The sequence below is a fragment of the Acanthochromis polyacanthus genome, chromosome 22 (genome assembly GCF_021347895.1).
Source record: "Acanthochromis polyacanthus isolate Apoly-LR-REF ecotype Palm Island chromosome 22, KAUST_Apoly_ChrSc, whole genome shotgun sequence".
NCBI classification, from domain to species: domain Eukaryota; kingdom Metazoa; phylum Chordata; class Actinopteri; family Pomacentridae; genus Acanthochromis; species Acanthochromis polyacanthus.
Window position 1 is genome coordinate 5,533,582 of NC_067134.1, and position 23,516 is coordinate 5,557,097.

The 23,516-nt window shown below is 39.5% G+C and overlaps 3 protein-coding genes across 13 annotated transcripts in view; 1 reads left to right on the forward strand and 2 right to left on the reverse strand.

Moving 5' to 3' along the window:
- Nucleotides 1-83: 83 nt before the first annotated feature.
- Nucleotides 84-23,516, forward strand: part of LOC127532029 (zinc finger protein 239-like) — an 81,033-nt gene continuing 57,600 nt past the window's right edge. The window contains exons 1-3 of the mRNA XM_051943041.1: nucleotides 84-219; nucleotides 1,099-1,731; nucleotides 1,816-2,230. Of these exons, the coding sequence (XP_051799001.1) occupies nucleotides 1,176-1,731; nucleotides 1,816-2,165 (906 nt within the window). The 5' untranslated portion in view covers nucleotides 84-219; nucleotides 1,099-1,175 and the 3' untranslated portion in view covers nucleotides 2,166-2,230. The remainder of the gene's footprint in view (nucleotides 220-1,098; nucleotides 1,732-1,815; nucleotides 2,231-23,516) is intronic.
- The window catches only part of LOC127531977 (gastrula zinc finger protein XlCGF57.1-like), a 154,745-nt gene continuing 139,271 nt past the window's right edge, over nucleotides 8,043-23,516 (reverse strand). Inside the window, exons 3-9 of one of the 2 annotated variants that reach the window (XM_051942762.1) lie at nucleotides 15,273-16,556; nucleotides 14,750-14,992; nucleotides 10,962-11,044; nucleotides 10,401-10,432; nucleotides 9,665-9,724; nucleotides 8,192-8,234; nucleotides 8,043-8,146 (exon numbers count right to left, since the gene is read on the reverse strand). In XM_051942762.1, coding sequence (XP_051798722.1) covers nucleotides 9,666-9,724; nucleotides 10,401-10,432; nucleotides 10,962-11,044; nucleotides 14,750-14,992; nucleotides 15,273-16,556 — 1,701 coding nt within the window. In that variant the 3' untranslated portion in view covers nucleotides 8,043-8,146; nucleotides 8,192-8,234; nucleotide 9,665. Of the gene's footprint in view, nucleotides 8,147-8,191; nucleotides 8,235-9,664; nucleotides 9,725-10,400; nucleotides 10,433-10,961; nucleotides 11,045-11,441; nucleotides 11,567-14,749; nucleotides 14,993-15,272; nucleotides 16,557-23,516 lie in introns of those variants that run through there. The other variant, XR_007939212.1, reaches the window with a different exon arrangement.
- Nucleotides 8,043-23,516, reverse strand: part of LOC127531960 (gastrula zinc finger protein XlCGF26.1-like) — a 100,346-nt gene continuing 84,872 nt past the window's right edge. For 3 of the 10 annotated variants that reach the window (XM_051942621.1, XM_051942623.1, XM_051942620.1), the window contains 2 exons: nucleotides 8,192-8,234; nucleotides 8,043-8,146 (listed from right to left, as the gene is read on the reverse strand). In XM_051942621.1, coding sequence (XP_051798581.1) covers nucleotides 8,111-8,146; nucleotides 8,192-8,234 — 79 coding nt within the window. In that variant the 3' untranslated portion in view covers nucleotides 8,043-8,110. Of the gene's footprint in view, nucleotides 8,235-9,684; nucleotides 9,725-10,796; nucleotides 10,818-10,961; nucleotides 11,045-23,516 lie in introns of those variants that run through there. The other 7 variants (XM_051942632.1, XM_051942625.1, XM_051942633.1 and 4 more) reach the window with 6 other exon arrangements.

Consider the following 23,516-nt stretch of genomic DNA (forward strand, 5'->3'; position numbering starts at 1 on the left):
GCTGTATTATAGTATGAATGAGAAATATCAGAGCGATAAAGTAACGATGTGTTCAGTTGAGTATCTGAGAGAGTTGAATCAGCGACAGACTAGCTGCTGCTGCTGGAGAAATATTCTCAGAGTTTGAAAAAACCATCGTCCAGTACCAGGAGGAGATCGATCGTCAGCGCAGACTGCTGGATGTCATCTGGAAACCACACATCCCCTTACAACCCATAGGTGTGTATGTGTTTTGATGGTGAATAATTCCACTTCTAGCATGTAGAACATCATGAAGTGTTGAGATGAACTGAGACACACTGTGAGGAAGAGAATGGGCTCATAATAGTGGAGTCTGTTAGTTGATGCCTGTGTGGAGTTTTAAAACGTGGATCGTTGTGTTGATTGACCCTGGAAGCAAGAACCAAAGTTTCCTGTTCCAGAGGTGCTGGAAGTGTTGATCTGAACTACTCCACACTGACAGCACTGCATTGTGTTATCAAACAGTTTAATAATAAAACTCTGACAGAGGACTCGTCATTCCATCATTTCAGTCCAGAGACATAATTCCATGTATAGAGATCATTCAAGATCTAAAGAAAAGGCACCTACAGAGTTAGAGAGTATAGAAGTAATGTGTTCAACTGCATTCCACTATTAACATGTTGGGTTTCACTCATGGAGTCAAATCAACAGTACAGTAACCAGCAGTAAAATAAGAATAACAATTAAAATCCAAATGTCCTGACAGGTTTTGAAGGCTGAAGAGGACAGCCGCTTTATTCAGACAGAATTTTAATGGATCCCCATCAAACCTGTCTGTGTGGGTGTGTAGAAAAGTACCCAGTGGTGTTTACCATTAGAACTTTGTGATCCTGTATCCACTGTGGAACAACGTGTTCATAGAAATGTTCAGTCATTTGGAGATGCTTGTATCATTCCTGCTGCTGTTTCATGGCTCAAAGACTTCTATTATAAAGCATCATATTCTTTTTGCGTCAAACATTCGACTGTTGAGCTGATTTTGTTGGAGACAGCCAGTCCTGGACAAAGTGACAGATGTGTGTTCTCTCATCATCACAGTAGTAACCATTATCTTTTGTCTCTTTGTTCCTCCAGAGCTCCCACAGTCTTATGTCTGTGAGAATGAGAAGACTGTTGTTGACCATCAGCCCCATGACCAAGAGAGAAACTCCATGGTGGATCATGAGGACCCAGAGCCTCTACGGATTAAAGATCAGCAGGAGGAACTCTGCACCAGTCAGGACCAATCAAACCCAGAGATTTCTCAAATTAAAATGGAACAGGAAGAATTGTGCACCAGTCTGGACCAATCAAACCCAGGGTTACCACAAATTAAAGTGGAACAGGATGAACTCTGCTCCAGTCAGGAGGAAGAGTTAATTGGATTGAAACAGGAGACTGATACCTTTGAGGTGACTCCTGCTGATGAGGAAAGTGACCACAGTGAACCAAAACCAAACAGTGATCAGCTCCTGTTTCACATCTCTTGTGTAGCTGAGAGCCCAGATCAGGAAGGAAACAAGGATGTAGACTCAGGATCAACTAGATGTATCGAGCTGAAACCAAGACATCAGAGTAACAACAGTCACAGTAATGATGTAGACAATGCTCCAACATCAGCGAGACAGTGTGATAATGACAAGGAAAGAAAATGTGCAACATGCGAGGTCTGTGGAAAAGCTTTTAGTCGTAAATCAAATTTAATCAAACATCACAGAACCCACACAGGTGAGAAGCCATATTCTTGTGAAACCTGTGGAAAAAGCTTCAGTCAGCGGAGCTCTTTGACTGAACACTTGAAATATCACACAGGTGAGAAGCCGTATGTTTGTGGAACCTGTAAAAAAGGCTTTATTCGACGGACCCATTTGACTGCCCACATGAGATGTCACACAGGTGAGAAACCATATGTTTGTAACATTTGTGGAAAAAGATTTTCTAGTTCATCAGCACATAATAGGCACATGGCAGTTCACAAAATGGTAAAGCCATATTCTTGTGGAACCTGTGGAAAAAGCTTCAGTCAACGGCGCTCTTTGACTGTCCACATGAGATGTCACACAGGTGAGAAGCCATATTCTTGTGGAACCTGTGGAAAAAGCTTTAAACATAGTTATCAATTAAAAGCCCACATGAGAATCCACACAGCTGAGAAGTCATGATCCTGAAACATCTGTGAAAAATAAAGAAGAACTAAGCTTGAAACAACATGTAAGAATTGGTACAGGTTAAAAGTAGATGTTTTAGATTTAAAGCAGCTTTAGTCTGTGCTTCAACAACAACTGTGAGGAAGTATGTAAGCAATCCTTGATGATTAGACCAGATGGAGTCTGGACTGTGGTGGTGGAGCAGCAGGTAGAAGAACCAAACTGAATGTCTGGATGGATATGGTATTGGTACAGACTGCTACATTTCTGCTATCATGACATCCTTCATCAGCAGAGCACTGATTGGAGATAATGTGAAGCTGTTTGGAACATTTTCACATCCTGCTGAGAGAACATGGCTGTTCAGGTGTGAACATACTGCTGGAATCCACTCAGCTTGAGCTTTGCTGTCTTTCTAGTAAAAGGAGGCAACGAGATACAGAGACATTGTGACAGTAGAACACAACAGAATGTGTCACTGCAGCAGAGGAGATCTGGACATGAAATAAAGTTGTAATAAAACGTCTACAGCTCCATGACTGCTTCATGAAATGTTTTGAATGTATTTAAACAGATGAACATTTACAAGTTGTTTCATAATTAATGTAACATTGAAGATCCCCAGCAAGAATAACTCTGAGTCAGATGTCAAAGACATAACCAACATTATTATGTTTTCAAGCAACAGACACGTGGTTTTACTAGTAGTAGCTGATACACTCCTGCAAATGTCAAAACCAGAAATGTTAAAAACAGGTGAAGCTGTGCTGCAGTTTCTGCTGGTTACATAAAGGTCTTATGCTATTTATTTCTTCTATTGTCACCACATAGGTCATCTGTGTGATTTGTTAGTAGGATCTCATTGTGTCGTCATACAGCACATCGAACCCTTGTATTGTCTGAACGTCCTGAACACTCCTCCTGTCCTCGGGGTCAGAAATGACCTGCCTCCACTGAGCCTCTAAAATAGAGCAGCTTAATGGAATTTTTAACCAAAAATCTATTTTACATGAAGAAACAACCTGTCATGCATCACACACTTTGTGAATGCCTGTTTTTGCTTCCTCAGAGGGTAGAAAGACTGTATTTAATCAGTGAACACCATTCGTTTTTATACCATTGTTCATGCTGTAACTGTTTTCTTTCTTTAAGTAGAGGTTTATTATCACTATTATTGCTGCTAAAGGTACTGCATAGGTGTAAACATTTCTTGTTTTGCAAGAGATAATACTTCTATAGCCTAATAAAGTACCAGAAATGTGCAGAAATGAACTTGAAATGAATTTTTGAAGGGAAACAACAGTGTACTGTATACTGTACAATGGAATATAAAACTACAAAACTCAACTACCAGATACTAGTACTCCCTCATTTTTGAGTCATTGCTCCCACCAGAAAGATGCATAACCTACATCAATCATAAGAACAGAAAAAATAACAGATTCAAGCAAAATATTCCGAACATATTAAGCTCTAATTAACACATGGAGGACAGACTGCAACTGTATTTGTCACACGTGCAGCACACAGTATTTGTTTTACAGTCCTTCTTGTTACTCCTGGATGACTAAAAAAATCTGATCTCTGACCTGCTGGGTACTGAAACCTGAAAACTGCCCTCATGGCTTCAGCAATATCAGATTAGTCCATATTAATTTGAAAATCTGCAAATATGACAATCTCAACAGTCCAGAAGTAGCCAGGGTGTAGAATCTTGACCCCACTCTGTATTATGCTAGTTATTTAATGTTTTGTAACCTCGGTCACTTTTCCATGGGGGTCAATTTTCTATCTGACACCGGGTAAAAAATGACCTGAAGACAGTCTTTGTACCCTGGTGGTGTACAGCTTTGATGAAAATATAAACAAAAACAATGTTTCACTTTTTCTAATGTTGGGGTCACTTGAGGAAAAGTGATCAAATTTCAAGTTGAAAAAGGTCATTTAGGGGCCGTTCTATGCTATTAAACATGGTGGCCTGGTTCATTTTGACCCGAAGACAGCACTAAGGTTCAAACAACAGCAAATCAGTAAAAGTATTTTCCAGTTGAGTATGCTAAGAATTTACCTCAAGTTTAAATAATGAGTCCACAGTATTATTAGTTATTTAAAGAAATGCATGACCAGAATTAGCAACAAAAATGACTAAAATGAGACACAAAATGAACATCTCATTTGGATCATTTTGTACATTTCTGTCTGTTTTTAGGGGGAAAAAAAGTGTCAGAAATCAGACTGTAAATGATCTATGAACAAAGCTCTCTGTAAAAACCCTCAGAATGTTTCATGACTATAAGAGAAGATTTCTAGATCATTTTGTGTCTCATTTGTGTCATTATGTGTTTTTTTTTGGTCAGTTTACATCTTTCTGTCTGGTTTTAAACATTTTGCATCTTTTCATGTTATTTTTTTTTCTTCCATTTTGGTCATTTTGTGCCTTAATTTTGACCATTTTGTGGTTCATTTTGGTCATTTTTTTGGTTTATTTCTATTTAAAATTGTTCATCTTGTTAGTTCTTTTGGTCAGTTCACGTCTATTTCATCATTCTGTGACTCAGTGGACATTTCTGTTTCAGTTTTCATCTCATTTTTGCTCTGAATTGCTCATTTTATCTCTCATTTTAGTCATTTTGTATCACTTTAAGGTTGTTTTTTCATTTTCTACATTTTGTGTCTCATTTTCATAATTTTTGCTTAATTTTAGTCCCATTTTGGACACTTATCTTTTTGTTTCACATTTGATGTCCCTTTTCTAATTTTATGGCTCATTGTGGTATTTTTCTGTCTTGGTCGGATGTTTTATGTTCCATTTTGGTCATTTTGTGTCCCATTTGAACTGTCCCATAACATTGTTGGACCGTTCAGTAGACTCTGTTTGGGTCTTTTTCTCACCACTGAAACATTTTGTCCATTTGTGTCTCATTTTGGTCATTTTATAGATTAGATTAGATCCAACTTTACTGTCATTGCACAGAGAACAAGTACTAAGACAGTAAATGCATTTTTTAAAAGTCCATTGTGATGTCAGAGAGAAGAACTAACAACTGTTACCACATTCCATATTCTGAAGAAAAACATGGAAACACTTGAGAAAGTCAGTTTAACACACAAAGCTTGGAGATATTGGAGAGTTGTGGTGAAGATTTCAAGTGTGAAACTTGTGAAGACATTGTGAGCAAAGACTGTGACAGAAAAATGAAGCCTCCTCAGCCAGATAGGAAACATTCAGGTAAGACAGAAGTCCAGACAACGAGCTGCAACTCAGCTCCAGATATCAAACTACACACTGACATGTTAGACTGAAGTTTTCACAACACTGACAAGCTAACATTTGCTCATTTTGTGCCTTATTTTGATCAGTTTGCATCCTTAGGGTTGTTAGTGGATAAAATGTTGTCATTTTTCATCTTTTTGTTGTTTTTGTTCCATTTTGGTGACTTAAAGGCTGTTTTTGTTGAATTTGCTCATTTTGTGTCTCATTGAGGCTCATTTTCATCATTTTGTCTCTAACCTTGGTCACTTTTTGTGTTTAGGATTGTTTTTACTCGCCATTTTTTGTGCTTTCAAAGTTTTTTGTTCCATTGTGAACATTTTGTGTCTCATTTAGATCATTTTTTTTGTATCATTGTGGACATTTTGCGTCTGTTTAAGGTTTTTCTGTTTCATTTTATGTCTCATTTTGTTCATTTCAGTCTGTTTTTAGGGGGATAAAGTGTCATAAATCAGACTGTAAATGATATATGAACAAACCTCTCTGTAAATATATATCTAACCGTTGTGATAGGGATAAATAGAAGTTCCAATCTGTTGATTTTAATTGCAGGATAATGCTTTATTAAAATATATTTCAACAGGGAAATAGCAATAGCCATTAAATCATCAGACAATTAATCAATATAACTATTGATTAATATTTCAGTGGCTCGTCATGATTCCTAACTGCTGCTATGCTTTCATAGAAGAAGAGTAATAATCACCCACATTATGTAATTTGGAGGGGGAGAGCAGACGGTGTGGCCACATCTGGCTGATCACCTGAAGAACGACGAGCCTTGGAGCCTCCAGGGGGAAGCAGAGAGAGTTCAGTCCAGATTTAGATCTGCTTGTGTCCTTTTTTGTTGTTTGGGCCAATAAAAACTTTGTTATAGTCCTCTCTGGTGTCATTCCTAATAAACAGATGATATAATGTGTGTTTGTAATGAAGAACTCAGAGTCAGGATTTTTAGTTCTCATTTCATCACAAGAACAGGACTTAAAGACTCAAATCAGGATCAAGTGTGGCTGCACAAAAAGCTGATTTTCACTGGACAATAATGTGTGAAAGTCTGTCAGCAGTTTGGAGATTCACTGCTTCCTCTCTCATTTCACACTTTGTGCAGCTCAAATGCTTTTAGTTCAAGTGAGCGTCAGAGGAACACCACATCCTGATTTTCACTCTCAACATTTGACTGGAAAAAGACGCAAACACCACATTTGGCTCCTGGAAGAATCACAACTTCCATCTTTGAAGAGGAACAAGTTTACAAGGAATCATTTAGAAGGATTTGACAAAGAAACACATTTAATCCATGAATGTGAAAACATGTTTGTGAGGGACAGAGTCATGGAGAGACTCAACTATCTGTTCAACACTGTTTCTGTACCAAGAGGAGACTCTGGAGACTCAGCTCAGCACAGAGACACTGAAGAACCAGAATCCAGGATAGAGAGGATGAGTGAATGTGGTGTTGAAGGTGTGGAGGTGGATCAGAGAGTCAGAGGAGACTCTGTAGAAGGACAGAGTTCCAACAGGAACGTCCACATAAACTGAAACTCTGTGAGAGACTGAGGAGGACCTGATGGATGTTTGACTGTGATTATACCTGACAGAGCAAGCATCACTATGAGCAACCCTGTCTCCACAAAGTTACGTTCTCAGACAACTAAAATGCATTTTCAGTTACGTGCAACAGAAACGTAATTGGTCCGGCGTTACGTTGATCTGTAACGTATTCAAAATGCGTTTGTTGCTTGTTAAATGGATGCTGCAGTCACATGTTTGTGGATACAGCGTGGTGCTGTCATGTCTTCTGTCAAGTATCACAAGAAAAGACGGGAAAATAAATCCTCCCTTTGCAATTTCATCGGGACGAAGTCCTCAGTGTGTTTTCATAATAATTCTCCTGCGCGGTGTTTTATTCTGACAGTGACATGGATCTGTTTCCTTCCCTGGGGTGGTTCTGCTAGCGTTTTTTACTTGACTAAATATACTGAATAATAAGTTTGACATGAAAGGAGAAAACTGGAATGAGTGTTGATTCAGTCTCCCTCGTAGTTTTCCCCTAGCTGTCATGTCATTCATACTTTAACACTGCCATGGGCCAGATCAGCCTTTTGGAATAGCCTCGTGGAGACTTCATTCCAGCTACACGGCAGCGGTTTGGATTTCTGATTTACTTTGTATGTTGCTTACCGGAACGCTTTCATTTAGGACCAGAAGTGCGCGCTTCACTCCGCTTTCATCGTTCTGTAACCAATCAGAGCGTGGCTAAATATTAAAGCTGTGCTGCAGCGACCAGACAGAACAGCGACACCTAGTGTGTCTGCATTGAAATTACATGTTCCTTCTTGAAAACCAGGGCAGAAAGGTTCACTGTGCCACATTTATTCAACCTTTTCAAAACGCTTTTTGTAATATGTTTTAGATGCAGTTTGCAGATGTTTCTGAAGATGTGTAGTGAATTCTCCTTGTCAATACATTGAATATATACTCCAAAACATCCCATAAACAGTCTTCTGGTACAGAAACCTTCATCATTCTGAAGGAATTATTTGGTAAATGTTAGACTTTATACTTTATCAGCAGCAATACTTTCTTTCAACACAAAATCAGAAACAAAGAAAATAAAAACATGATTTTGAACAGTGTGCTTTATTGGAAAATAACAAAATTCATGAACAGCAGGTTTCAGGCGTGGTCGTCATTGTGAACGAGGTCCTCCTTGTCCTCTTCCTCCTCTTCTTCCTCTTCCTCCTGCTCATCATCTTCTTCCTCCTCTTCGTCCTCCTCCTCCTCCTCCTCCAGTGTGATCCATCAAGACTTTCCTGTATATAAAAGCATTAAATATTATCATGGTTTGTATCCATGTTTTCAGTCCTTTTATGTGCTGGCAGCAACAGAATGTTTGACAATAGGCAAATCTGTATTGTAGAATTTCCAACAATAATAAGGAATGCCGAGGTAAATATTATAGTAACTGCATTAATGCAATAAATAAAAATGATCTTTCATCTTGTGTACAGTCAAGCATTGGATACACACACACATTTAAATTGGCTGGAAGAAGCGTCTCCTATTAACTGAAGCTTTTACTGACGATTCTCCACAAGAAAAACAGATTCTCAGCTGAGGATCTTTATCTGATGTTGTACGTGCAAACCTGATGAGCTTTATGTCACTAAAGCCACTGAACAAAACCGTGAAGATACAGTTTCTCATACTGTTCTCATTGTGTTGTCATAGAAACCCAACGTGTATTTAGTTGGTGATGCAGAAATCACATGAATATATTTTTTTATGTTTGGTCCTGATTTGGTGCCGAAAATCTACTGGTATATATGACCAAGAATATTTAATCAATGACATTAATTTCACCTTGATTTGACCGATAACTAAAGTGATCGCTCAGAAATGTTCATCATGTCTTCTTGTTATTATAGTAGTTTAAAGCTCTTTTATTCAGACATAAAATGAACAGACAGATCTTGATTACCTTGACAGTTTCAGTGAAAACGTTCAAGATCTGTCTGTTCATTTTATGTGTGAACAAAAGAACTCAAAGCGACTGAACTACAGTGACTTCCTGCATTATCAGACCACCCCTGACCAAAGTGCACTTCTTCAATATAACGACTCAATACATGAAGTTTAAAGTTTAACAGCTGTAATGAGCAGCAGCCAGTTCAAAAAGGCGTCTACATTGATGGGTAAAATAAATTCTTCACGCACGTTTAACAGCTTTCTACCAGCATTCCTGTCTTGCATCATTTGCAGTAGCTGCTTTCCACCATCATCATTTTTCATATTCCTTGTAGCTATCAACTATAACAACCAGTTGACTGAAGCAGCTGGTCCATGAGACGTCCATTTGGTGTTAACACCCCCCCTTTTTGTGACTCACAGGATCTGAAGTAGAAAGTCTGAGTTAACAAAGAAACCTGACAACCACCATTAACTCTGACTGAGGCTTTAGTTTTTGTCGAGCCGGTGTACACAAAGTAAGCCTGTTTATACTGAACTTGCTTCATAGCAGCCCTCAGAGGAACAAAGTTAGATTTTTGGTGCCACGAAAATGTGAGCCACATTTCTAGATATTAGCCATTAAATATTGTCAGCACAAACTGTAGAGTGACTAGGTTTTTCCTAGAACTAATCCTCTGTCACAGAATCCTGTAACATGACACAATGCTGACATTTCTTATTGCTGGGGGGCTTATTATTGAATAAAATCATCTACAAGGCTATATGTATGAACCTCAGTTGCTGAACTCTGAAAGCAAGACAGGGGCTCCCAGAATTCTTCCATTTAATTCTGCTGTTTTAAATGAGATGAAAATAAGATACTATTAAAAAATAAAGCAATATACTGTTCATACTTACATGTAATTGTGTAATTATGTAGTGCCCTGCCACAATAAATAAGTTCTTAAAATTGCTCATCATAAAACAATACAGCACATCATAAAAGGATCTCAGAAGAAACAGCTTGCAGTTACCACATTTTACTTGTGCAAACAAAAGTGTTTCAATTGCACCAGCAAACTTTTTTGTACCTGCTGTCCAAAGTCTTCATCACATAGCCACATGATCACAACTGAGGCTGGATGGAGAAACAGAACACCTCTAAAGAGAAATGCCCGGCCAAGCTCCAAGTTTCTCATCAGACCTAAGGTTATATAGCATTGCTTCCCTCCCACTGTTAAGTCTTTGACTTCACACTGTGTTGTGTGTTACCTGTCAATAAATCATTTTACTTCATTTAAATTCATTTTTACAAATACTTGAAGTTGTCTTTGACTTAATCTAATACAATGTTGCTCTTTCACAGAGAGTAGAAAGATGAAAAACCTACAAGGATGTCTTACATAACACGATGTCATCTAGAATCTGCCTGTGCAACACCCTGCATTTGTTGTGGACTGCCAGTGCTGACTATTTACCAAATCTGTCCTCTCACTGCAAAAGTAGACAAGACATTATTTGACATTTACCATGTTGTGCAGGGACGCCACTGACGAAGCACCTGTAACACAACACATTGTTGTTGTTGGCCTTGTTAATATATATATTTTAAAATATGATCACGCATACTGTACACAAACACTGTATGCATGAAGATGAATAAAATTACTATACATGTACAACAGCATCATTCATTGAAGTGTAAACAATAACAGTCTGGTGAAATAAAAGAATATTAGCATTAGATTTTTTTGTTAAATGGCCAAATTCTGGTACCTCCACAAAGTAGCATTCATTTCCTTTTGTTAACTGCCTATATTTACTAACTCTACAATATCAGCCAGTCAGTCAATTTACCATGTCTGAGGGAAATATTAACATCAGATCCAATGTGGGATAGTACTCCTTGTGCTGCAGAGTGACCACCTGACCCAGATGATAGGTTTCTAGAACAATTGCAAATGAAAGTAGAAAGACTAAGTCCTTACACTGTTGGAAGAATTTTGTTCAAATCTAACACAAATAACTCTGCACTTTAAATACTATAGATTGGCTCATTAGAAAATAAAAAGCTGTTTGCTGAAACTTACTTTGTCTTCTGTCCTTCTAATGATCTTTGAAAAAGGAAAGCTCCCTGTATTGGATCTCTCGGTGCACTCATCACATTGTTCTCCTAAATAGATCAAAATTAGAACAGTTGAGAGGTACTGTTGTGAGTCAATGTCAACACTCATGATTTGTTCACGTTGACCATTGTTTTGATGCCATTTAACAGAGGGGACTAGAGCAACACTGTAACAGGCTTGATTTTCTTTTTATGCACGGCCTTATAGTAGTACATGACCAAACCCTCACTGAATGATTCAGACACCTTAACAGCAATGTAATGTGATATGGAAACTCAATAGAATCTAACTGTACAATACATCCAAATGTAAACAAATGACAAATGACACTGCAACAATATCTGAGTATTGAAATAATACAAACATTGCTCTATAAGATAACTTTCACTGACTCAGCAAATAGTCAGACATAATAGGATTGACATTAAAACATGTACTACATACCTGTAGTTTGACCTTTTCTTTTACCTCCTCTGTTTGGGCTCTTGCTCCCAGCCTTGCTTCCTTGAACTATGTTCACATGTCCCACCATGTGACTGCAGGCTCTTTTCCAGCAGCTACACCTGAAGCTTTTTTAGAGTTTTTTAGAGAAAGTATCAAAAATATATATTATTAATTTAAGGTAACTCTAATTTCAAATCCAAAACATCTCTGTAGATTTGAGAAATCTTGTATGTTATGAACCCCAGCAGAAAATGAACTGCCTTTCTGTAGCAGAGCTCCAGTCAACGTAGTCTTGACAAGTAATTCTTGTGTTCAAAACCGAAGTACTTCAGCTAGTAAATACTATGTAAGGCTTGATTAAAGATAATACTACACTTGTTTTTTATGAATCAGTACATGCCATGTTCAGTTTCACTCAGAAATGTCCAGTCTGTCTTCTTTCACCCTTTCCACATCATAGCATAAAGACTCTTCATGACATCAGAGTCACAGGAGTAAATTTTATTGACCAGTCATCTTCTATGAGAGCATTAGAAATTAAAATGCTTCCATTTTGAAATCAGCATGTCAGTTGCAACATCACAAAGCAACATCATGCTGTGTAAACATGTTTTTTTTTCCACCTAAAGCACTTGGTTAAGTGTATTAAAATTCAAATTATTGTCACTACTCTGGACTAATTTTGGATGATATTTTTTCAATACATACCCTCATTCTGGGATTGAACCATCTGTCCTCTAGAGGACAAACTCCGTTTCAAATCATTGACCATCTCCCAAAAAAAACTTTTTTTAAAATCATAAACTGTGGAGATTTACAATGCTATCTATGAAATATTAGCTCAGTATGTCAGACACTTTCTTAGAGGTTTTTCAGTGGACTGCAGACCCAGTTTCACTAGTTTTTTTTATTTTCTCACATTGAAATTTGAGGCTGTTTGAAGATGAATATCTCAAGAACAATTCTAGATAAAAGCCTGAAACCTTCACTTGTTTGTCTTGCTAACATCAGCAGATCAGATTGTTGTTAAATACAGCAGTGGAAAAAAGTTTTTGGACATCCAATATATTTGTGAAATAATGCATTAAGAATCACTTTGAGGTCTTCAAGAGTCATTTATTTTAGTACAATCATAAAACTAAACATCCTAAATAAAGACATTAAAACTGAAAATTGACTGGTTCCATAAAATATTTCTTGTAAACAACAAACCAAAAAAATATCATTTGTATTTGTGTCTTTCTGATGCAGCCACACCCTTAGAAACACACAAAAAAGACTTTTCAACAAATATTTCATAATAATATTTAAGATTGTGTCAAATTTTCAGGGTGTCTCTGTGCTTGTGCTCGCCATTCTCCACTTCGCCATAGGCAAAGCCTTCCTCAGGATGGCAAAGCCATTTTTAGCATGTTTAGCCACGGTGGCGAAGCTAATTTTGCCTAATAAATGTGAAAAAAGGGTTAAGTTGCAACTTTTTTGTAATTTTCCGAGCGATAATCAAAGAAAATAACAAACTGCGTCTCCTTTACTGAAGAGCGCTACCGAGTATAACCGGAACGACCTGAATGCTTCCGATCATTAATAGATGCACACTGTCACGTGTCTCGTCTCAGCCAATCAGAAAAAAGGATTCAGACTAACCCAGGTGTTGTGCAATTTTCACACTCCCCGGAAAAATCTGACTCCCCCTTCGCATGAACGCGTGTGACTTACTTTTCACTCTGTGGCCACTTGACGGGTTTTTCTGTCGTACGTTTACTGCTTTTGCTGTTGTTTTTGGGTTAAATGTGACTAAGTACCGAACTGCAGACATGTTTTCCTGTTAAATATGATTAGGTGACATGTTTCTCCTCCTCTTCTCATCCGTATGTGCGCACCCTAAATGGCATCGGGGAGATTCTACGCTACTCTCAGCTTCACTCCTATGAGGACATCAGGACAGGACAGGGTGGAGTCACCAAATATTGTTCACATTCCATCAGTGTTCTACACGTGTCATTAAAATAATTGTTCACTGAGAAAACTTTATATCTCCTTATTTAAAATCAGACTTTCCTAAGAATGCAAGATATGGCATCAAAATATGTCTGGTATTTATGTATAAAGTCTTTAATATAAGTATCGTTCTTAAGTATAAAGTAATTTGTTATTGTTATTTTTATAGGGCCAGTTAACAATATAATAGAATTGAAATTCTTTATTTATCCCACACCTGGGAAATTATTTGCTACAACAGCTAAAACACCAAATCACAACAAGTTTAAAAAAAAACTCGTAAATTACAGTCTGTAAGAACAGAATAATAAAATAAGGGGCTAAATGATCACAGTATGGCAGATTAAGAACAGAGAGACCATTTCAAAACTAGGACTTTAACAGAAATATGCAGGTTGAGTTAAAAGTGCAGATTGTATGATATGAAATAAAATCTGGAGTCAGATTTTTCTGGGCCACTTGACAAAATCTGACTCCCCTACTATTCTTGGAATGCAAGAAGTGGCAACCTCCAAACTTTCTCAGCTACAACATCTGCACCTCTGCTACAGCTGTGTGAAGTATCACCTATGTATTACTTATTACTATCATTACAGGAGAGAAGTTGTAGGGGTAGTCAGATTTTTCTGGACCACTTGACAAAATCTGTCAGATTTTCTCCACTTTCTCTCCTGTAATGACTACTTCACACAGAAGCAGAGGTGCAGATGTTGTAGCTGAGAAAGGATAGATAGATAGATAGATAGATAGATAGATAGATAGATAGATAGATAGATAGATAGATAGATAGATAGATAGATAGATAGATAGATAGATAGATAGATATCCTAAGGCCAGTAATCTCCTAAATTAATAATGATTTATCATCATAGAATCACTGCCAGTGTCATGGTAATGACTGGATGCAGCTAACTTACAAAGAAATGATTCTGAACTACATGTCAGCTTTCAAAGATTGGACTTTTCATAGAACACTTCATGTTTTTATATTTACAGACGGACAGACAGGAACCCTAAGGCCAGTAATCTCCTCAATTAATTATGCTTAATCATCAGAGAATCACTAAACCAGCTCTGCATCTAACAGGTTCCTGCAGCCCAGAGGGATCTCAGGAACCATTAAGGTGGTAATTGAGGAAATTCGCCCTGCTGCTCACTGCCTCCATCCAGACGTCTATCCCTCTACCACTGATAATTCATTTAACTGAGTAACCACTTTGAAGGGTTTAATTAATTTACAGTCACGTCTGTTAAAGACAGCTTTCCTCTTAATGGATTTTGCAACGAAGACACTAAATAAGAAATTAGACCTGAATTCTGTGAAGCCGGATCTCAAGGACTTTAAGTTTGTGGAGGACTTCATGAACTTTTACTGAACCCTGCATGGAGAAATCTTCTTGGCAGGGGTTCAGTCTGTGTCCAGTGTGCATACGCTGGTGTCGTTGTCGGGCTCCTTGTTGGTTGGACGTTTGTCCAGACTGGTCAAAGCAGCACTGTTCACCATTGGCAGAGTGCTGACAAGTCTGAGACTTTTGTCCATCTGTTCCGTTCTGCTTGGAAAACAAACAAAGAGAACGTCACTGTTGGAATTTAACATTCAGTTGTCTGATTACGTCACAATTCCTAATCTAACCTACATTCCCAGATTAACCTGGACCAGATTTCTGTGTCAAAACCAATACAGGTTAGACTGAACGATAGCTGATAATGTGTTAACAGAATTCAACTGACCACAGTTGTTCAAAACTGTTTTGAAACAATTTTGCAACAATATCCAAAATTATCCAATACACAATTGTGTGTACACTGTGACTGAGACCAGTCTTTACATACCTCACTGTGACACTGATTGAATGCTTTCTTTCTGGTGTGGATCTGCTGGTGTTGTTTCAGGGAACCCAAAGATGTAAAAGTCTTCTTACACTCATCACATCTGTATGGTCTCTCCCCAGTGTGGACACGTTGGTGAACTTTGAGGTTTGCAATGTAGCTGTAGCGTTTCCCACACTGATCACAAAGGTATGGTTTAACCCCAGTGTGGGTCACTTCATGAGCTTTTAACTGTGAGTACTGTACAAATGGTTCACCACAGTGATCACATACGTACACATCATGTCCAGTGTGGATGCGTTGGTGATATTTTAAGCTCTGTTGGGAGTTGAAAGTTTTTTCACAGGAGTCACAGTGGTACCGCTTTCTACCAGAATGGGGGCATTGATGGATCAACAACTGTTCATGTTGAGTAAAGGTTTTCACACACTGATCACAGTTGAATGGTTTAACTCCACTGTGCATGAGTTGATGGCTTTTTAAGTGACCCTTCTGAGTAAAAGCCTTTCCACACTGATCACAGCCGAACGGTTTAACTCCACTGTGCATGAGTTGATGACGTCTTAACGTACTCTTGTGAGTAAAAGCCTTTCCACACTGATCACAGCTGAACAATTTCACTCCACTGTGCATGAGTTGATGATTTGCTAGATGACTCTTGTGAGTAAAAGCCTTTCCACACTGATCACAGCTGAATGGTTTAACTCCACTGTGAATAAGTTGATGGCTTTTTAACTGACTCTTCTGAGTAAAAGCCTTTCCACACTGAGCACAGCTGAATGGTTTAACTCCACTGTGAATGAGTTGATGGCTTTTTAACTGACTCTTGTGAGTAAAAGCCTTTCCACACTGAGCACAGCTGAATGGTTTCACTCCACTGTGAATGAGTTGATGACTTCTTAACGTAGTCTTGTGAGTAAAAGTCTTTCCACACTGATCACAGCCGAACAATTTCACTCCACTGTGAACGAGTTGATGACTTGTTAGAATACTCTTCTGAGTAAAAGCCTTTCCACACTGATCACAGCTGAATGGTTTAACTCCACTGTGAATGAGTTGATGGCTTTTTAACTGACTCTTCTTAGTAAAAGCCTTTCCACACTGATCACAGCTGAATGGTTTGTCCACAGTGTGAATACGTTTGTGAATTCTTAGCTTTGTTGCTGTGATAAAAGTCTTGTCACATTGCTCACAACTCAGTGATTCATCTCTTTTTGCCGTTGTTGCTGAACCATCCTTATCCTCCTCAGAGGTCCCACATCTCACTCCATTGCTGTGTTTACATTTCTGTAACAAAAGACAAAGATAAAAACAGAGGCAGTGATGGAAGAGCAATCATGAAAAAAAATTTAACCGAAAAGTCTCAATTCCATGTAGTTGGACATGAGGCTGAAACAAGATCAAGAATCTGCAGACATGCCAGCAGCTTTGTCATTAGAAACCTAGAAATGAGTCAACAGCACACTCACAATGTCAACAAAACTATTTTCACAGGCCGATAGTTTTCAGCTTTCTGCACGGTAGTTTTAGAATATTGAGTAGTAAAATCTGTCGATCACCGTGAAAAACAAAGCAGAGCTCACGACTGATGGGATTGTACCACCAGGATCTCTTCATCCCCAGACTTTCCGTTAAGTTACATTACTGGAGAAATGTACAATATGAAAAGCATACAACATCAATGTCCAGATTTAGGTCTTAATGGCAGCAGGTTCAATTCAGACCACCAACACTTTCTAGTTTCTCCTAGGGGATCAGATGTTGATACCAGTCCAGAAAAGATCTGTAATTCTGCCACTGAATTCTGGATTTGACGCTAACGACCCGGGAAATTTGTTGCGCAGCAGTTACACAAACGTTCACCATCAAACAACAAAAGCAACAAAACAGTGAAACACAGGGATGTCAACAGGAAATTCGGATTTCAACTGAAAATTATTGACGGGGTGGGGTGGAGGGGGCGGGGCGGGGGGCTGAAGCTGAGAGATTTGTAGTGAAATAGAAGTCATTTAGACTGATAAAAATGGTCAAAAACATAACACTAGACTTGTTTCAGTCAGCAAATTTAATGAAAAGTTAACTTACATGTTCTTCAATCTTTTCTCACTATCTTCAGTCCAAAATATTTCACAAATCTATCAGAGTTCTATTCTACTATGTACAATATATCCAAGTCAGTTCACTGCAACACTCCTATTTTGCCAATTTTCTTCTCTTTGCAGCAAGCTGTCCAAGTCTCTGGACAGCCTTCCTTTTCAACTCCTGCTGGTGGGCTTTTCTGGCAGCCATTTCCTTCTCTTTCAATGTATCTTTTGCCTTGGCACTTGAAGTAGCTGTTCATGCTGCTGGTGTAACTGTCTGACAGTGCTACGCATCCACGCGATCCGTAGTTAATCAAATCGTTACAATACACACAAAAAGCTTTTCTGGCCACGTCTGGTTTCTTCAGAAATTGTCCAAGTGTTTCCGTTACCTCGTCGATCTTTGAGCCAATTTTCACCTTCACAGTGACTTTTCTCTCCAGCCATTCCCATCGGAACTTATTTTTGACACTTTTGTCAATTTCTGTGACTGATGACTCCTGATCCTTCGATAAAAATCTCATCATTCCGCTGAACATGATACCAAATCTCCAAACATCCGAGTCGAACACGCCACCATGAATTTGTGACAAAGAATGCTACGAGCAATTTGATTGGTCCAAGCTTGAAGCTGTCCAACTGCTGGGCCGTTTACAATCGAACGATAGCTTCAGGGAAAATCTCACAGGAGTGAGGCGTGAGTTTCGTAGTGAGGCGCAAGTTTCGTTTAACGAAACTCACGCCTCACTCCCGCGAGATGCTAACAACGTTAACATCAGCGACAATAAAGTACCTAACCCCCCCCTAAAATTTTCTCAACAGATTTAGAGGATTCACAGAAATGTTCAAATTTGACATTAAATTGGCAGAAATCCGCGGATCCACAGACAATTGTCATCCTTGAAAACAGTTAAAGGAACAGCAACGATTAAAGGAAATGTTTTACAAACGTAAAAAAACCACAGTAAAACAATTAAAAGCAAAATAAAAGCCATTTAAAGAAAAATGAAACAAAACATAAGAGACAGGGACATCGGCAGCAATCTTGGCCATTTAGTCAGACGTCGTAAAAGTTTTCAATAAACGGCCACCGATGTAATCAGGTAGAGGACTTTTCTTTGGTCTGCACTGTTTGAGACACCAGATTACATTTTTAACATAGATTTATTTCCAACCCGGATAAAAGAAAGGGATTCTGTGGAGACGCTGACATGAGACAGTTTTTAGTCTCAGCATGTTTAGCCCTAAAATCATGGGAGTCAAACCTGACATAAAAACTGTTTAGACTTTGAGCCAGCTCTAAATCAGAATTATAACCGCTGAGCTGAACTCTCTCATTGACACATTAATTAGTTCCAGTGATCAGATTCATGCCGTCCCAGACTGAACTGAGGTTGTTCATTTTGAGCTGAGACTCAAGTTTGTCTTTGTATTGTCTTTTGTGGGTCCTGATCTCCTACTTTATTTCCTTCTGTCAGTTATACAGATTTAGTGTATTTCCTTCTCTGAAGACTGTTTTCTTTATGTACAGTAGGTCTTTAAGCTTCTTAGAAAGCCATGGCTTAGTGTTTGGATATAGTTTAACAGTTTTATCAGGAATAACACTGGTTTCACAGTCTGTGACCCAGCTGCTCACAACATCAGTCGGTTCATCAATATCAGCTGAGGACTCCTTAAACACATCCCAGTCAGTAACCTCCAGACATCCCTGCAGAGTGTGACAAACTCTCACTCTGATGTTCTGCACTTTGCCTTGCTTCGGTACAGTGGTAGACAGGGATAAGGAGGATGCAGTTGTGGTCAGAGGAACCCAGAGCAGAAGCACCTTTTTGCCCACAGGTATTTATTTCACTGGCCTTTGGACGGATATAGACAAGTTTCACAAATATTTGGGGAAATTTCTGAGGCAGATATGAAGGGCACAATGAAGCAGAAAGCAGTTCTAAGTCAGTAGTGCACAGTTTCTCCAGGACAGTGTCAGATTTGCACCAGCACTGTCCTTGTCATTTGGAAGACCCACTTGAGCCCAAGCTTTCATTTGCTGGCTGATGTTGCTTCAATAATTCCACATAATGTTCGATTCTCTTGATGCCATCTATTTTGTGAAGTGCACCAGTCCCTCCTGCAGCAAAAACACTCCCACAACATGGTGCTGCCACCCCCATGCTTCACAGTTGGGATGGTGTACTCAGGCCATCCTCAGCCAGCATCTTCACAAGGTCGTTTGCTTTTGTTCTGGGCTTGATGAGCACATTTCCCTCCAAAACAATTCTAACCTTAACCAATCTCCATCTTGAGCAGTTAGATGGCTTGACATTCCCATGGTGTTGATCTGGGCATGTAGTTATTTGGACAGATAAACCTCAAACCACAGCAATCTGGAAATTGCACTCAAGTAGGGATGCAACGATTACTGGTTAAAATGATAAACCGCGGTAAAATGTCTGACGGTTAGTAATTCCGTTTCAAATTTTAATTACCGTTAAACCGTGTTTGATTGCCACAATCCGGAAAATCTCAGGAATAGGCGTACTACTGTTGTGAGAAGTGCAGCAGCATGCAGCCAATCGGACACATGCGCCCCATGCGCATGCGCACTGAACAGTAAACAACTCATAAATATGGCGGAGGGCAGCAATACCGGCAGTGGAGAGATTTTTCCACCGTCGAAACGGACCAAGTCTGAAGTCTGGGCGTACTTCGGTTTTTATAAAGACACGCAAGGGAGACTGGGGGAAGAAAACAGCCCAGTCTGCCGAAAATGCCACAAAAAAGTATCGGCAAAGGGTGGAAACACGTCCAACATGATGGCTCATCTACGGGACTACCACCCGCAACTGTGCAGCGAGTTAAAGGTAAGATAACTTAAATGAATGCATGTGGGGCTTAGGGAACCGTGAAAACGGAGCGTGATCGTCTCGTTTCTACTCCGGCACAATACTAGCTCCGTGGCTAAAGCTAAATGCACCGTTGTTGCCGACAAAGTCCGACATAGAATCGTCTCGTTTCTGCTCCGGCACAATACTAGCTCCGTGGCTAAAGCTAAATGCACCGTTGTTGCCGACAGAAAGTCCGACATAGAATCAACGGCCGGTTAATGTTCAGAAGACAGCGTTACATGGTGTGTGGGTGGGTGTGGGTGGTTGAGGGAGAGGGGGGCGTGTGTGTGTGTGATGATGAATAATAATAATTATTTAATAATAACCATTATAATTTTGTTTTCCTCTTATTTACAGAGAGGGCGAGTAATGGACAGAACCAGGACAAATCCTCCAACAGCTTGTACTTCTTCGGTCACAGTGGCACAAACAATAACTCAGGCGTTTGAAAGGAAGGCTGCTTATGCACCGACTTCAAAACATGCCAAAGACCTCACAGCAGCTATCTCGTATTTTATTGCGAAAGACATGATGCCATTTCAAACTGTTGAGAGGCCTGGATTTTTGAACGTGATGAAGGTTGCTGTGCCTCACTATAAAGTTCCTTCACGGAATCATTTTTCCAAGACTGAAATCCCAAAGATGTATAACGATCTCAAAGCTGAGGTTGCAAAAAGTGTAACTCAGGGAACATACTACGCTGCAACCACAGACATCTGGACCAGTGAAAGTGGGGCAGGGCAACCCTACATAAGCTTCACCATACACTACCTCAGCCCAGACTGGAAGCTGTCATCACACTGCCTGGAAACCCAGTTCTTTCCAGAGGATCACACGTCTCAAAACATCACAGAGTTTTTCGAGAACATGCTGGAGGAGTGGGGGATCAAGAAGCAAGACCTCTGCTGCATTACAACAGACAATGCAACCAACATGGTGAAGGCTTTTGAAGAGTTCACAGATCTGTGGCTTGGGTGCTTTGGGCACAACTTAAACCTGGCCATCTCAAAGGCTCTGAAAATCCAGAGGGTGGACACAGCAGTCAGAGCCTGCCGTCATCTCGTCCAAGCCTTTTCACAGAGCTGGAAGAGAAAGAGAGCACTGAAAGAAAAGCAAAACACTCTCAACGTTCCACAGAAGGCTCTCATCCATGATGTGGTGACAAGATGGGGATCTACACACAAGATGGTTGAGCGTTTCCTCAGCGAACAGCAGCCAGTCTGTGCCACATTGGCTGCTGAAAAAGGAACGTATCATTTAATGCCCAAGGATGCAGACATTAGTGTCATGGAGCAACTCTGCCAGCTGCTTGAGCCCCTGAGCAAACTGACTGACGCACTTGCCTCAGAGACACATGTGACGCTGTCAGCCTTGAAACCTCTTCTGGACCACATCACCCGTGATGTTCTGGTCGAAAAAGGTGGGGATTCAGTTTTGACCAAAGAAATGAAACGAGTGATGAGAGAAGATCTTAACAACAGATACACAGAGAAGGCAAAGACAGTGATGGACATGGCGTGTTTCATTGACCCCCGCTTCAAAAGCACCTTTTTAGATGAGCCTGAGGCTGCAACTGTTGAGAGCTGTGTACACGAGGAAGCCTTGAAACTAGCACCTGTAGAGATCAGGGAAGAACCACAAAGCATCAGCAGCACCTCCACAACACTAACCCCTCCAGCATCAGAGGAGAAAGGCCTGGCTGGATTGTTGAGAAAGATTTCCTCAGCAAGGAACCAGAGAAGGGAGGAGGGTCAGTTTATGACCACTGCAGAGAGAGTGAAGGAAGAAATAAAGCACTACTTGTCTCTGCCATCCATTTCAGCAGAGGAGGATCCACTTGTGTGGTGGAGGGGGCATGCATCAGAGCTGCCTCATCTTGCCAGGGTTTCCAGGAAGCTTTTGTGCATCCCAGCAACCAGCGTGCCATCCGAGAGGGTATTCAGTGCCAGCGGGCACATCGTCTCCCCTCAAAGATCACTTCTCAAGCCAGACAAAGTAAATATGCTGACATTTTTACGTTTCAATCTCAACTAGTGATCAAAGTCAGCAGCAAGCAACACCTTATGGTGAGGACTACAGACAATCAGTGTGGCTCATTTGATTTGTTTACATATTTTATGTTATTTTAACCACCATCTGCACTACACATTTGTTTACATGTGGTTATATTGTTCTTGCATCCACTTTACTGTTTTTTTACTACTAGTGTTATTGTATAATATTTGTAAGACTTTCCGAGCACTGAATGTGAAGATTCATACACTTTGCACAACAAATGTTTATGTTAAATGTTAATGTTTATGAGGCAGTGGCACCTTACTTCTTTTGTTGTACTTTATTCCAAATGTTGCTTTCAAGCAAACGGACTACCTCCTGGCTCTTTTAAGGTCCCCTCTTTAATTTTTGTAGCTTATTAATATGCTATTTAAGGTTGAAGTTCTTATTTTGATTGTTTTTTGCTAAAATAAAAACGTTGTTCATTGATTTAAGTGTGCCTATGAGTACTTTTTAAACATTTTGAACATATTTCACAATACCGTGATAATATCGATAACCGTGATAATTTTGATCACAATTATCGTGATATCAAATTTTCATATCGTTACATGCCTACACTCAAGGATGAACCACACCTGCGGAGGCCCACAAATGTCTTCCTGATGTCTTGGCTGATTTCTTTAGGTTTTCTAATGTCATCACACAAGGAAGCAGTGGGTTTGAGGTGTGCCTGAAAATACATCTTAATCTATCAAAAGCTTTCAAAGTCAGGACATCATTATCTTGAAGGCATAGCAATCTTAGTGTATGCAAACTTCTGATTATAGAATAGAATTACGTTATTCAGTCCCTCCAAGATTTCGCGGGCGTTTTTCATGATTGTTGCGGCCGAAAATGCCTGAATTCGCGGCAGCTTTTCTAAAAAATTGCGATAAAAGTTGCAATGTTTTAAGCTTATTTGTTGTGATGAAATTGCGGGAGACAGTGACAACTACTAAAAAGCTGCATTTTTTCCAGATTGTAGAACATGTTTCAACGCTGTAATTGACAATATTTATTCCGAAATTAATTAAAAAACGTTCCAACCCATTTCCACAAAAGCTGGCACACCACAGTGGGAAATTAGCAGCAGCCAGATACTGGTTTAACATGATGTGGTTGGTAGATTTGCGGCACAAAATGCTAATTTACTATTGAATGAATCATATTTGGACATATCTGTCAGTGGCTTAAAAAGTTAATTTCACATCCTGGCACACATGTGTTCACAAGCACACGCTCACAGCTGG